The 15,127-nt window shown below is 52.4% G+C and overlaps 4 protein-coding genes across 4 annotated transcripts; 3 read left to right on the top strand and 1 right to left on the bottom strand.

Annotated features, from left to right (window-relative positions):
• Window positions 1–2,217: 2,217 nt before the first annotated feature.
• On the top strand, window positions 2,218–5,102 carry PV08_10230 (uncharacterized protein; the record flags this gene model as incomplete). The annotated part of the gene is made up of 4 exons (XM_016384545.1): window positions 2,218–2,604; window positions 2,688–2,713; window positions 2,774–2,881; window positions 2,936–5,102. The coding sequence occupies 4 exons, from the start codon at window positions 2,218–2,220 to the stop codon at window positions 5,100–5,102; spliced, it is 2,688 nt and encodes an 895-aa protein (XP_016231147.1).
• A 3,326-nt stretch (window positions 5,103–8,428) lies between these two features.
• On the bottom strand, window positions 8,429–9,704 carry PV08_10229 (uncharacterized protein; the record flags this gene model as incomplete). The annotated part of the gene is made up of 2 exons (XM_016384544.1): window positions 8,429–9,593; window positions 9,619–9,704. The coding sequence occupies 2 exons, from the start codon at window positions 9,702–9,704 to the stop codon at window positions 8,429–8,431; spliced, it is 1,251 nt and encodes a 416-aa protein (XP_016231146.1).
• Window positions 9,705–11,341: 1,637 nt separating this feature from the next.
• PV08_10228 (uncharacterized protein) lies at window positions 11,342–12,356 on the top strand (the record flags this gene model as incomplete). The annotated part of the gene is made up of 3 exons (XM_016384543.1): window positions 11,342–11,432; window positions 11,559–11,607; window positions 11,687–12,356. 3 exons carry the CDS (start codon window positions 11,342–11,344, stop codon window positions 12,354–12,356), a joined length of 810 nt encoding a protein of 269 aa, XP_016231145.1.
• A 1,727-nt stretch (window positions 12,357–14,083) lies between these two features.
• PV08_10227 (uncharacterized protein) lies at window positions 14,084–14,680 on the top strand (the record flags this gene model as incomplete). Its single annotated transcript, XM_016384542.1, has 1 exon — window positions 14,084–14,680. One exon carries the CDS (start codon window positions 14,084–14,086, stop codon window positions 14,678–14,680), a length of 597 nt encoding a protein of 198 aa, XP_016231144.1.
• Window positions 14,681–15,127: the final 447 nt, after the last annotated feature.

The following is a 15,127-nucleotide window of genomic DNA, read 5'->3' as shown; positions in this document are numbered from 1 at the left end:
TAGAGAGCGCGACAAAATCAGTTAAGCGGCGCAAGCCTCCGGTGGGCATAATAGACCAGTAGAATTGTCACCGTGGTCGACGACCAGGTGACGCGCTTCTCGAATGCGTACAGAGGAAGAGGCCAAGTTACAGATATCACACATACATGTGGCAAGGACGAGTGCCACGCAAGTGCCCGACTACAAATGTACCATGGTACAGCAACCTCGTTCTCGTACCCAGGTGGCTGATCAAGCGAAAAGGAATGGGAAACGGCGCAAGGGACACGAGAGAAATCTAGGTGATCTGCGCCATACACCAGGATCAACCACGAAAGGAGGTTAGAAGGATCCATCATCGATTCTTACGAGGGTGCCACTGCGCCAATACCGCGCGTGGATATACGGAGTAGATGTGCTTGTCAAGCAGCTGCATGATTTGCATCCAGCTGGTCAAGCCACAGAGCTCCAGCCTGGTGGATGTGAAATCTCCCGGAAGGATTCTGATGCTTTCTGAACGATCAGGAGTTATTAGTTGGATGGCAGCAAAAGACCCATGCACCCGTCCCTCGTCCTGTGAGTTGGCTTGGAGTTTGTTTACGGCTCGGAGAATTCCTCTCACACACGGTCGCAATTTCAAAACATGTCATGAGTTAGTGGCTGAAGCAGCTTTGCACGCGGCCAATCGCTCATGGTACTATTTCAGTCGTGGTTTGATGCAGCCCATGGCCCGCCCAAGAGCTGCGCATTACATTGGGAGTTCGGCCGTGGTTTAACAAAAGAGCTCACGCCGCTTATTCGGGGGCGTTTTCGGTATGACAGATCGTCAGAGAGCCGGGACCGAGCATGCGACCGGCCCTCTGGGACAGCGTCTCCCACATAACCATGGACGATGGAGCAAAGCCATCGTAACTGTCATGGCTGGACATCAACAAATACGGAGCACCGAGTTGCTCTAGTGCTCAGGTAAGGCAGACTCGCCTTGCTACTTAACCACGCTTAGCGCGACGGCTAGGGCTAGTACGAGGCGGGGCGCGCGTGTATCGTGGCGCTGCTGGTTGGCTAATGTTTCAGGCTTGTCCCGTTATGGCATAATGTCATTCCTCAAATAGCAACGCCAAGCCCACCTAGGCGGCCTGCGCCGCATTTCGCCATACCGAACGGTGGGTGGCATGCTATTCAAAGCCAGCAGGGGCCTTACAAGCCACGACCCAATCGCTGGTGGCGGCCTCAGGTACCTCTCCATCCATGTCATCTTCTGTGCACCATCTGACGGCCATCTCACGAATTGCTGCATGCATCTTGAGCTAAACCGGCGAGGATGGCGGGATTCTCAGCCTCCCACTGGCGGATGGCGCTCGTTCTAGCCACAAAGTGGCCGGCGAGCCGTTTACGATCCACCCCGTCGGTCCCTTCCCTTCCATTTTGGAAACGACTTGTCGACACCTGGTCGTCTTCTCTACGAGCTAGTTCGGCGGTGCTTTCTTCCTCGTTCGCAAAAGGTTCAACTATTCTCGTGGCGGAAATGGGTCCCCCTTGGTCATCTCGAAGAAGACCATTTCTCCCCTAGCCTTGTCGGTATTCCTCAACCCACTCACACGCTTCCCCGGTCGCTCCAATCATGAGACGATCGTCCCTTGATCAAAACGGTCCATATTTACACACACGGAGCCGGCCTACTGTGCGCTTGAGCCAAAAGCCTCACGTCGTCTACACAGCCGCTCGTTGTTGATTGGCCGGGATCGCCCTATACCTCACGCTCCCTCTCGCTCATCCACGATCAGACTCACTAATTTCACCCTGGCTCCTGCGTCTTATTCAACTCCATGAACTGCCACTCCAAATCGGCTTCATCGTTCCCCGTCACGGTCGACAAGAATAACTCGTCCTTGTACGAGGACAGTACACTTGTCCTCGCCCCGCCACGTGCCTAGGGCCTCCCAAGTTCCTCTCCCATTTCCAGTCGTACTCAGCCCTGCCCAATAGGTTACGGGAGTTCTCTAGTCTCCTGCCTCCCATCTTTCCACCATCAAATCGTCATTTCCTTCATCACACTTTCTCTTTCCATACCCATGCTGTGGTCTCCATTTGCTCAAACAAGCTTAATCTTTTGCATGAGGCTCAGTAAGGGGCGGAGACTTCCAAGCATTTCCTCGACTCCACCCTGAAACAGCTGGGCGCAAAGTTCTGGTCTCTTCGTATACTCTATATCTTCTATACCATACCCTTCATTCCGCCATGGCCCCAAAGAACCGTTCCCAAACACCTCGACTTTCTGGTCCAGCTGAACCAACTTTGCCGGTCCTTTCTCAGCACACCACCACTACATTCCTTTCGGATCCTTCCAACCATCACAGTCGTCGCGGCTCCCGGGACAGCCTTCGTAACATATCTTCAGCTCAGTTGCCTACCCCCGACACGGTTGTCTCGACTCGGTCGCCTATAGTTCCCGACTCCCCTCATTCTACTCTCGAAAGTTCCAACTCTCGTCGTGAAAGCGTTTCAACCATGAGGACGTCGTCCATTTCCCTTGACGGGCCTCCCACTTGCACGCCCACAGGTCGTGTTAGCAAGGCGAAAAAGGGCAAGAGAGTCCACGCATGTGAATTCCCTGGTTGTGGAAAGGTGAGTCTGACCAAGCAGAAAGGCCCCAATTCAAGGCCGACCACTTCAACCCAAGGGGAACCCCTGGCTGACGATTCGCGTAGGTCTTCACCAGAGCAGAGCACAGAAGGTAAGTCGAGATTGGGCAGCTCGTATGGGGGCCTTTTTTCCCTTGCTTACAAGTCCACAGACGGCATGAACTCAACCATAACCCGGAGGCGTTGTTTCCCTGCACGCGTCCTGGATGCAGGAAAGCATTTCATCGTCTTGATCTTCTACAGCGGCATCAAGAGAGACAGTGAGTCCTTTTTGGAGGTTGTTTTTTCGGTTCGCACGTCTAACACAACGACAGCGATCTTGAAAACTCGGCTGCCTCTCCAGGGCAAATGAGCCAGACGCCGCAGATGTCAGTTTCCTCAGAACCGCCTTCTTCAGTCATGCCTGCCGCAGTTATAAGCAGTCCTCAAGCTGATAGAAGTGCTCCAAGATCCTCTGCCGGTGCTTTATCGATCGGATCCCTTGTCCATCCACAAACCGACTATGGCTACAGCATGGGGACGCCAGCATTCAATGGATTTGGCCGGCAAACCATACCATTCATTCCTGGGTTCAATTCTTCCGATGATTCTTTGTTCTATACACCCGAAAGCAGCCAGTCTCCTGTTTCTGATTATTACGGGCGATACCCTCACCGCCAAAGCATTTCCTCTTCTTCTTCAGTCGCTGCTTTTGAGCCCAACGGGGCCTCTCCTTTGATCAGTGGAACTATTCCAGGCCCATGGGCTCCTTCTTCTGCTCCTCCCAGTATTTTGCCATCAAACATGCTCGATGATGGCGCATATCTTCCCGTTAGTTCCCCTTTTCTTTGGACTGGTGCGTATACTGAAGCTGATCAGTCTCCTGCAGACTCTTCCATACCGATACCCCTCTCCGACCTGGATGGCTACGAATGGTCTGTCATTCGAGGAGAACTATCAAATTCCTCTGGACTTTTATCAGGAGATTCCCCAACCGGTGTATCCGACACTATAAGGTGGCATTGTCTTGACCTCTACTGGCAGTACTTCCATCCCCATTTCCCCGTTGTGCACCGGCCCACGTTCCTACCTACGAAGCCAAGCCCACTTTTGGCGAGTGCCATGTCGGCAATTGGATCACAATATGATGATCGACCAGATGCGAAGCAATATTCTTTGACACTTTTAGAGATTGCGACAAAGCTGCTGAGAAGGAGAGACAGCATTACAAGTCGATCCAGATTGGCGGACCTACAGACAGTCTTCTTGCTGGAAGTCTTGAGCAAGTATTGCTCCAGGAGAGTAGAAGTCGAAATGTCTGCAAGGTTTCGGTCTCTGTTTGCCAGTCTCGATCAAGCACGTCGAACACTGGCCACAGATCCTCTAGCAGTCTTCAGAACACTCCGGAAAGACAAGACCTCGGAAGATATTGCGCGAGCCCACAAGTTCTGGCTCGATCATGAGACTCGGAGACGAATTCTTCAAGCCTCAACCGTGCTGGACCATCAACAGGCCACCTTGTTCGAACAGCAACCGACAATAGTTCAACACGGGCGGCCACGGAGAACTACCAGCCCGAGTCTACGATGCAATATTCCTCTGCCTTGCTCTGAAGAGCTTTGGGAAACGAGCCCCATCGAAAGTTGGGTTCAGCTGGCGGCGAACAACGACACATCCAAGCCACGATCTCACCGACAAGATTCAAGCATGGGACCACCCCAAGACTACTTCCAGAATCTTGTGGGTATGGTAGCCTGTCAAGGGTTGCCCGACCAAGCGCCACTTCGGCAAGAGCGACTAGCAGACGCCGCGGCCTATATGGCGTTCAATCAACACGCGTCGGAAATGGCTAGGAATACACCCATCAGACAATTGCTCATGACCAGCGGCGAGTCCTGGATCCTCGGGAAGAAGTTGGAAAACGAAGCAGAGTTCCAGGACGCCAAACGCACGCTGAGAGCTTGGGCCGATTCAAATTTCCAAAGTCGAATTGCGCTGTGGCACGCCACCCAGCTGATCCGCAGCCGCGTCAAGTTTTCGTATTCCGAACCTACAAGGACTGAACTGGGCGTTATGTTTCAAGACACCCATATGCTTCATGAGCCTTGGGTGTTATACCTTGCCGCCCTTGTATGCTGGGCTTATGGGTTCTCAGCATCGACAGCCCTCGACGTCAATGTGCAGGGTTCGGGCGCCGGCTCAACGACCAGTAACCCACAGTCCAACGCGTCTCGGACGCCGAGTTCATCTGCTTCAGCACATCCGGCACTGCTCGACTCTCACGAAGCTGCGTATTCCATGAGAGAGTACCTCCAAACCACAGACGTCGACAAGGTGGACGGTATTCTCAGCATCGATCCGCAAATATTCGGCCGCACGCATGGTCTCCTTGAAGCCATCCGACTGAACAAGATTGGGTCGCTTCTGGGAGGACTTATGAATGAAGCGGAGAGAGTTCTTTATCGACTTGTAGAGGGAAGAAGTCGTTTGTCACATTTTTAGAGCAGGGAGCACTTTTTCTTTTTTTCGTTCCTTGGTTCTAAGCGTACGTTTGTCTCTCGGGATTTGGGGGTGCGAAAAAGCCAATTGTCACGACTATGATGCCACATTTATGACGACTACGAAAATTACTGTGTTTATTGTTTATGATCTTCCTGGCTTCTTGTGCATTGGGATATACCAGAGACTCAGAGGTGTGTGATACCATGGCTTCTGTAAGAGACCTCAGCGTATGGCGTTTTTTGGGTCATTCTTCAAGAACCTTTTTGGAAAGACTTTTGTTTCTGTCGTTTCTTTGGGGAGCGAGCCTTGGTTCAACGGGCATGATTTTTATCTGCAAGGATGAGTACAGTCTCCTCGTACGGAGCATTCGGACAATTATTTACTTATGGGGGGTTTCAAAGTTGCTCCCGGTCACCTTTTGGCAGGGAGACAAGTACCTGACCTGAACCTTACCTAGAGACTACCAAGGCATGTTATGCAGTGGGCGGAGAAATATGACCCTTGCTTGACCTTTGACGTTTTGACTTTTCTGAGGATTTTGACTTTACACGGAAGTTTCGCAAGGTCTTTTAGGTCACATTTGACGACCGGTCTCGTCCGGTTTACGAGAACTCAGACTGGAGACGGGGACGGAATATTCCATACCTACTTTCTTGGGCAACAGTAGAGCGGGTTTGAAGTGTGCGCGTGTGAAAGATTCGTATTCCAAGGGAAGTGAGCTGTGACGGAATGCAAAGAGTTGGGCGAGTTAGTGAGTAGACAGGAATCGAGAAGCAGGGTGTTGTTGTTCATCCATCCATCCATCCATCCATCCGTGGTCCAACAACAATGATAATCTCTCTGCGCTCGCTTTGGCCTTCCTTTCTGGTTTCCCGGACTGTGGCAGGGGATGGTCCTGGCCTAAGGTTTTGTCTTTGCAAACTACTGGAAACTTACGGAGTAAGGAGAGATTCACCAGACCTGAGACTACTGTACAGTTGTGAGTCCGAATGACCGGCAGTGAGTGGTGACCGTGTTTGTGCATCGTTGATTGTACCTTGTATCAAGGACCCACGACACACACGAACCCACTGCCGTGCCCGTTTGACCCGTGGTGGCGCGTTGGCTGGTAGGTGAGTGGATGGATTCGATGCGGCACTGGGCTGTAGTATTGTGTTGTGTGCATCTGTAAGTACTACTGTACACACGAGTAGGGGCTCCCGTCCGTTAAAGTTGCAGGGGTCGGGGATGCGAATGCCTCGATGGAGCATGTGGAGGCGTTACGGGAAACATCAGCACTTGTAAAAAGTATGTAGGTACCTATGTACTCCCGTACCGTGTACTCGGAGGTACTTTGTACGAGAGAGAGAAAGAGTGGAGGTACTCCGTATGAGCACGGGCTATTAGCCCAAACTCTGGACTTTGGACTCTGGAGTAGCTAGGGTACTCGTAATAAGTTAGTCCGTACGGAGTACAGCACGTCCTTTGGAAATTTCAAACAGACCGGGAAACGGGAGACCCGTTCGTGCGAGGATGAGGGAGCTTGGAGTGTGGTCCCGGAAGGTACCTAGGTACCTAGGGTACGGATAGATACTCCGTACATTACTACAATAGCAATATACGACGAAGGCCTAGCGGTTATTGGTACAGTACGACGAGTACACGAGATCATACCGACACCATGTTTGGCAGTGGAGATTTCAGGGGGGGAGGGGGGAGCAGAAACCGCACCGCTGTGCACCCAGCCGGCGCTCGCGTTTTGTACTCCGTACAAAGGTACAGAGAGGGTTCGCTCATATGTACCCATGTTTTTGGTTGCACAGACGAAGTAGCGTCACTGATGATCAGTAGTAATAGTAGCACATGCAGTACGTACCTTTTAAAATGCCACACATACTAGGCGTATTTATGGGTTCGATGCTACGGTACTAACTGTCCTCGGAAAGCACACTTATTACTATTTTCCACAACACGAATCTACGCCTCCAAAGGCCTCTAGAATAAAGTATGACTGCTAGTCACAAATGTAGGAGCGGATGGCGCCATCCCCCTGTCCTTGTACGGGCTAAGAACGATCATCCATGGCAACTGGCGGCGATCCAATCGACACAATTTTTTTTACAGTACCTAGCTCAGCCGTTTTTCCTTGTGTACACATAGTACGGAGTACGAGTATGTGACTTGCGAACCTGGAAACGAGATGCGCAGGCAGAACGTTACCCACCACCACCACCACCACCAGAAACCAGGATAACCATTACGTGCAGAATACGGAGTAGAGTCTGCAAGATGAAGACAGTATCCATCAGACTTTTTGCCGTACGTGGTACTTGTACATACAATACCAACGTTAGAAAGGACCAATATCTCTCCGACCAAAAAACATCAAATAAACGAGGTGTGGGTACGTTACTGTGGTCCCCGTAACGAGGTGCGTTTCGAGGCTCGAATTACTGTAAGCGGTAACTGCTCTCATACTCCATAGAAAAAGGGCCCCCGAGGTCACCACTTAGACGTCGATTTCGCCTAGTTGCACCCCTTTAGCGCCGTGGTGCACGATGCGGGAGTAACATGTCATGCAGACGATCCATGGGACGCCTGAACATTGCTTTGCACTCCCTTCACGAGTGTGAGGCCGTCGAGTCTAAGAAGAGCAGTGAGTGACGTGTGAGGAAGAGGAGTGTTGGTGTCTCGATCCTCGACCCCCTGGTGCAAATCATCCATGCGCCACAATATCAAGGTTTTCCCAGGAGAAAGTCTGACAGGGGTCGTCATTTATTGTTCAATGCACTCCCGTACTCCGTAACTACAAAACTAAATGTACAGTATTAGTTCGTGGACCCGTGGGTTTGTGCGGCAACTTCTTCGAAAGCGCCGTAGCGGTTTTGGGTAGTAGGGGGTCAGGGATCGATTGGACTCCTCCCTCAAGACACCAAAGGGCCACCCGCGCGGAGACGTTGCTTTTTCGCCTCTTTAAATTTACGGTGGGCATTTTCGTGCACCGTCGTGCGGCTAGTATACATATTGTACTTGCTGTAGCAGATGACTGAACTTGCAACAAGCGAGTCGTGCTGTAACAGGGATGGTACCGATGCTTCGAAAACACCAAGGCAAATGTTGCCGATTACTGGAAGTGGAGGGCTTTCAACTTGTCACAAGGGACGCAACTTTCATGACTGCAAGATACCACAGTGCCCTGCATAATTGGTACCCCCAAAAACGCCTTCGTTCTGAGGGATGTTCCCGGGAACCTGATCAACCTCTTGTCATTCTCACGGTTCGCTCATGAGTTGGGTGCCTTGCATCTGGCCAACCTCCTCATCAGTATCGACAACAGGAATCCCCATTCACTGCCCAACTTCGACCCTTTTCTGCCTGTCCCTGACCTCGTCCCAATGTTCCGTAGCCCAGGCCAAAACATCACTGAACCTCTCTTCTCGGAACGCTTCCCTGACCTCTACGAGCGAAGCGGTGACTGTACCTCCATCGCCCGCGATATCACTCTTCATGCGCACCATGACACGTCCAATTTGAGCTCCCTGGATGGGTAAGGACTTCCTGATGTCACTCCACAGTTGGTCGACCTTGATCTGTCTTGTCCATTTTGCTTTTCGCTCATCAAACCTTCTCCCGAAGTCCTCGCCAAAGTACTCCTTCGCATCCTCAATGACCTCGTCGCGACTGAGATGCGCGTCCTTACCCGGTTTGTCGTCTACGCGGGCAGGCAAGTACGTATCAATCCAGTAGCGAAAGGCTGGCCGTTTGTTTAATCGTGCACGGTCTCTGTGTTTGCGTTTCGTGAGGGGGGTTGGCGTATCGTGGCCATCACCGCTTTTCGAGTCTTGATCTGCTTGGTCTGGTTCTTTCTCCCACTGTTGACTGTCTCTCCAACGTCCAGGATCATGGAATCTACAAGTTGCGACGTATGCCATCATCTCGTCCCAGCTGTTGAAGGGCTTCTCGTACCGCTGGATGTCGAGACCTAGGTAGTCAAGTACCAGCTTGGGATCATCCGTCAGCTTCACTCGCGCCTGGGCCTTGTTGTAAGGTTCAATCTCCTTGATGCGAAGTTGGAGACCCTTGGAACATGTGAGACCAGCATGTCGGATGATACCACCGAGCATGGTCCATATCTCACCGTGAGACTCGACGAAGAAGTGCCAGTTAAACGACTGTTCGTTGTCGCAGATCTGGACATCAACCTGACAGAACATCTCTTGAAGGTCTGGGGAATTCGCTGTGCAGGGTTCGGGATTTGGATTGAGTGCATCCTCCGCCTCCTCCATTTCCTGGTCCTGATACAGGCTCTCCTCATCACTGCTGATGCTGTGAAATTGGTCCGGCCAGGGCACTGCAAAATGGAACATTGACCGGCTTCCCGAACCCTTCGATTTATGTGCTCCTAGGATGGCAGACAGATCCATCCGACTGAAAGTCTGAGTCTTGTTCAGCGGCTCAGCTACCACGACATCGACGTCTCCGTGACTTGCCTTCGACAGGAATTCCGACGAACTTGAAGTGAGCTTCAAGCAGACACTTTACGTTCGACGAGACATGGTAGTAAACTTTTGGAGGCATTCGCGGCGTGGACAGGCCATCCTCCCTGAAGACCAGCCCTCCCATTTTGTCGATGTCTGTCTGCCGATATAATTAGTCCTAGAGATGAGTGAAGTAAAGTTGAGATGCATCGCAAGAAGGAAGAGTGGGTGACTCAAAAAAAATGCATGCTTGCCAAAGTTTGTGGTACAAGTGGTCAGCTTGTGAGTCAAACAGCCAAGCCAAAGGATCATAGAATCTGGAACGAAGATGTCGCCAGGCAGTGTTTGTCCCTTGGAGAGATCGTTTGAACCATTCTTGCGGCCGTAGCAGGCAGTGTAACTGACTCACTGCCAGAGGCAAAAGCTTCGTTGTCGCATTTCGCTCTCATAACTTCTTGAATCGCTGTTCAACTCCAATTGAGAGGCCAGATGAGTGCCCTAACGACTTTGCCTCTTGAAGGTAACCTCCGAGTGCTGGAGACTGTTATTTATTCGCCTCGAGCTCGCAGGGGTTGTCTGCGCGCCGCGATGGGCTGCGAAAGCCACCAACCAACCTTTGGCGGGGAGTATACCCGTGGTCAGCCTCAACTACTGCCGTTGATGATGGCAACATATTCAAGAGGAAAGTAGACGTCTCGCCTTAACGTCGGGATGACTGACTACGAGCAAACACTATGAAGGCGCAGCTCAGTGTGATATGTTGACGACGAAAGTTCTTGGTAGCTGTGATTGGCCATTTCAGATCATCACCGCCACTCCAGCCCACTAACTAACTAGTCCTGCTACAATACGACGAACTCCTCAGGCGCCCGAGTCTCCGTCTAGATACTCCGTACATAACTTGAACTCTCAACGGACTGGCTGGGGAACAAGTTGCGACGCTAAGTAGCGTTGTTGCGAGCCTGCATAACTCGTACGATGAGTGGCTGAATTCTTGACCATACCATCATATCCAGGTCCTAGCGAAATCACAATGGGATCGACCAGAGAGCAGACACTCTTCAAGACTGCCACCTGTGCTGGTCGGGATGTCCCTTAACACTGGCAACAATCTGGACTGGCCAGGTTAAGCCTACATGCAGACTCCTCTTGTGCTCATGCAACATCTGGGCGTGTTGACTTGGGTCCTGGCTGTGGTCCTATGGAGTCAGTCCCCAGTAAATTGCCGCCCTCCGGCTGAGACTAACAGGGTGAAACATCAAGCGCGCCCGAATGAGATCGATTGAGGCCGAGCACTCGTGGCCCCCTTGAGAGGCCTCACTGCTTAAGGCGACCAGCGTGTTCTGTTCTTTGTGGCTGCGCCTTTCGAGCCTCTTTCTTTGCGATATCATTAACTACGATATCCTTAACGGAGTATCAACAGCGCACATCCAAGTCCATTCCGATTTATCAAGCACAAAGAACCCCCAACCACCTACAGGAGCCTGTCGCGTATCCAACCTACGACCAAGTCCCCGTCCTTCTCGAGATTGCCCTGAATTTGCACCCGTTTCCCCGAGGGCGGCCGACATGGCAACGCCCATGTCAGCTTCACTCCTCCTCTGCCTTCTAGCGGCCTCTCAACTCGCCTCAGCGACCTGTTACTGGCAGAACTCTCCGGTGCTCGCTGCAGACGATCCTGCTGCAATAGCACCCGATGATACAGCATGTTTTCCTGACCAAGAGAATTCTCCATGTTGCGGGACGGGCTGGGACTGCCTTAGTGACGGAGTTTGCCATATTATGCAGGATGGAACAGACTTTTATTATCGTGGAACCTGTACAGATCGTACTTGGAACAGTCAACAGTGTCCTGGATGGTGTTTTGCGCAAAGTAAGTGTTCGATGTTCGACACCACGTGATATCCGACAAGTCATTCACTCGCATCAATGAATGACATGTTTGCTGTTTTGGTTGGCATTTGACTGTGAGGTCCTGGCTAATGCTTTCTGGTGGTAGACTCTAACTCTTCTATTCCACTTGCTAAATGCGACACGGAGCAAGACTGGTATGCGCGCCCCCATTCTGCCTCTTGATAGTCAAGAGCCTGCCTGCGGGTGTTTAGCATGCTGATATCGAGTTTCTAGGTATTGCTGTCCCGGTGATGCAGACTGCAGCTGCGAGACTGGTAAGAATGCCGTCAAACTAGGAGGAGAGCAACCTTCGACCATTACCGTGATTGGGAGCACCAGCTGGCCCGGCTACACTAGCACTACCTCACCATTTACAGCCAGCAATCTTGTCACAGACGGTACCCAAACCGCGACGGGGACGAGCAACCAAGCTGCGGCCACCACCGCTACCGCCGCCGATAGTAACACGAACACCCCGGCAACTATATCGTCAAACACAGCTACGGCCGAGCCTGCCTCGGCCTCCACAGTCATCCCAGCTACATCGAGCGGTGGAGGATCAAGCAACACAGGTTTGGCCGCCGGACTTGGGGCTGGACTAGGTGCTGCAGCTGTCCTCATTGGAGTGCTCATTTTCTACCTCGTTCGAAACCGACGCAGGAAGAATGCGGTCAATGCCGGGGGTAATGCGGCATATGGCGGTATTCCTTCAAGCGCTGCTACAATGCAGAAGCCAGTCTATTCGGACTCTCAACAGTCCGCACCGTACAGTGACAATACCAACCCGCAGTCCCAGCCCGAATTGCCTGGACAAGGAGAGCACGACAGAGCAGAAATGGCGACAATCAGTCAAGGCCAGACCACCTACCAACACCAGCAAAGAGCGGAGCTTGATGCCTCATGATGTGACGAGCCGTTTGATGGGCGAGCGACGATGTACCGTTTCAGTTTACGAATCCCTTTGTGCCAGAAATAACGTCAAATGATAGACCACATAATATGATATCCCTTTTCAACGGCCAAGACATGATATAAGGCCAGGACTATTGTACCGTACATTCACATTTTGGTTTCGGCACGTGAAGATTCGAAGGACGACGGCTGTCTACTTGTAGTCGGCCGGTCCACACGGGACCGGGGAGTCTCTCACAGGGATCCCACAACGCAGTCCACCAACAAGTATGTCTCCAGTGGTGGGAACTGATCTTGGGACAGTTAACCGCTGATTGCATAAAACCAGCGGCGGCGGAGGTTCTAGCGCGCGTGACACGTCGAGGCTTTCGTGTGTCTATCTCGCGAACAAGGAAGTTCCCTTACAATTCAGAAAAAAAAAAGCTCGGGATCATGACCACTGGGCCAACCAAGATGAGACTACGACGCCATCCGCAGAGGCAGTGAAGATGAATGTACGATGTGTCAGCAACAACCCACCGGACCCTGTGGCGACATTGATTGGGCACGATTTCGTGATGCTCTCGGTCCGGCGCACATCTCGGTTCGATAGCTCGAACTTCACCCTACATTGCACCCTTCATGCAGGGCTCTTTCTCGTCCGTTCGTCAAATAGCGTCGCCTTATCGCGCTCGAGGAGGGGGTACGCTATGTCCAAGACGGCCGTCGCTGCATGATTTGCTAAGCACAGAGTAATGTCGACGGGTGCCATGGCATGACATGGCATGGCTCTGTGATCCGGTGGTTTTTACTGTTGCTGTAGGTGTGGTAGGAAAAACGTCTCTAACTCTACAGGAACAAGGGGCACGGACAGGCCTGGCTGGACCTTTGTGTGGGCTGAAAGAATAATAAATCTCGCACGCCTCTGCTTCTGTCATCTCCCTCTTTACCTTGTTAGTCCCCCGCGTCCGCATCAATATCCATTCCACCTTCCCACATCGGAATCTGCTTTCTGTGGCAATACAACACTGTTTACCAACCACACGACAAACGCCCCTTGACACTCTTCCGACTTTTCTTCTGTTCCCTGTCCTCGAAAAAGGGCCCGCGATCGACCTCTGACACACCCTCTGTCAAGCACGGGGAATGGGTGTTGCAGGGTACCCTCACACTTCAGCTGACCTGAGGTCCCCATTTTCCCAATAAGGAGAGCGAGACTTGCCCGTCATCCTTCTATCTACCTACCCATTTAATTCTAAAACTATTCCTCTTCCTCATTCAGACACAGGACGAGTGTCACTGCTACATTGTGCTTTGAAGGAAGGGCCCTTTTTGCACTTTTGTTCTGGACTTCACTTCAAGTCCGACCTGAGACTTCGATTTCGACCACGGACCACACAGATCCCTACCGACCCATTTCGACTGTCGTTTTGTCGCGAGGCCATACCGACCAAAAAAATATCACATCCGGCAGAATTCGCGCTCTGCTGAGGTTAAACGTTTTCTTCTTTGGCAATTTCTAGGGTTGAAACGTCCTCCTGCTCAGGGGAACCCACGCCACACTCCCCCTTTCACCGCGGTGTGTGTATGTGCGAGTGAAAATATCAAATTACCGCTCAAAGTCGAAGACCATCTAATAGCGATCGGTCCGATAACGCACGTCTAAAGAAAATGTCATCAGACAGCCTAAGCACGACATCGTCGCGCTCTTCTCGCTCCTCGTTTTCACTACACATCGACATGCCACCCAATACCACAAGCGCCGATGCTGCCGCCGCCGCCGGCGCCACTTCTTCGATGCCCAACCCTCAAAACCCGACCTCGACAGCGTGGCACCTTGCCCACGCCCACCACGCGTCGCACATGCCGCACATTCACATCCCGACGCCTCACCCCGTGGCGGCGACGGCGCAGTTCCTCGACAAGCACGTGCCCGTGTTCGCGAAGCACCACACGGAATTCAGCGTCAACAAGGCCGCGAGGGCCGCGAAGCGCGAGGCCCGCCACAGTCTCGTCGACAGTCCGATCCCCGAGTACGAGTCCGACCACGACCAGCAGCAGCACAGGGTCAGCACGGCCTTGAGGACCGCCGCCGTCACGACCTTCGCCCCGGCCCTGGCCGACGGCGAGGGCCTTGTCGGCAGCGGACAGGTGGACGCCAACGAGGCGTGGATGGCCGTGTTGGCCAAGAGGGAGGCTGCGAGGTTGAGGTCGGGCGTTGTCGGCGGAAGTGATGGGGGCAGCAGCGGCAGCAGCAGCGACTTTGGAGCTCGTCGTTATCCTGCTGCTGCTGCGCCACAGGACGAGCAGAGCGACGACGGGATAAGTGGAAGTTGAGTTCCTAGGAAGTGGGCAGCGAAGCAACGGTTGTGAAGGGTGAGGAGGCTTGCGTCTTTTTTGCTGCACGAACTACAATCTACACACTAGTAGGTCACCCTGGCCACAGACACGCACGAGGATGGAGAAAGAAGGGGAAGAAGATGATGATGATGTCGATGGCTCATGATGGGTCGACCAAGGCTCGAAAGCTATGATGCATGTCGAAGGTCCCTCCGTCCCTCGGTATGGGGAACATGGATGATGATGGCACGAGCATAACCCGGTCACGAAGGTAGTAGTTTCGGAATACAAGATGGACGAAACAATACATTGATCTCGTTCCAGTGCAATCAAGAAACAAATCATCTCCTCGGGTCCTATCCACATGAATACGTCTACTGCAACTCCAATGTGCCCACGACACCAGGAGTATACCCACTTCGCCATTAGCCAGTCATATCTTCA

Source organism: Exophiala spinifera (genome assembly GCF_000836115.1).
Source record: "Exophiala spinifera strain CBS 89968 unplaced genomic scaffold supercont1.8, whole genome shotgun sequence".
Classification (NCBI taxonomy): Eukaryota; Fungi; Ascomycota; class Eurotiomycetes; order Chaetothyriales; family Herpotrichiellaceae; genus Exophiala; species Exophiala spinifera.
This window is presented reverse-complemented; position numbering and strand designations above follow the sequence as displayed.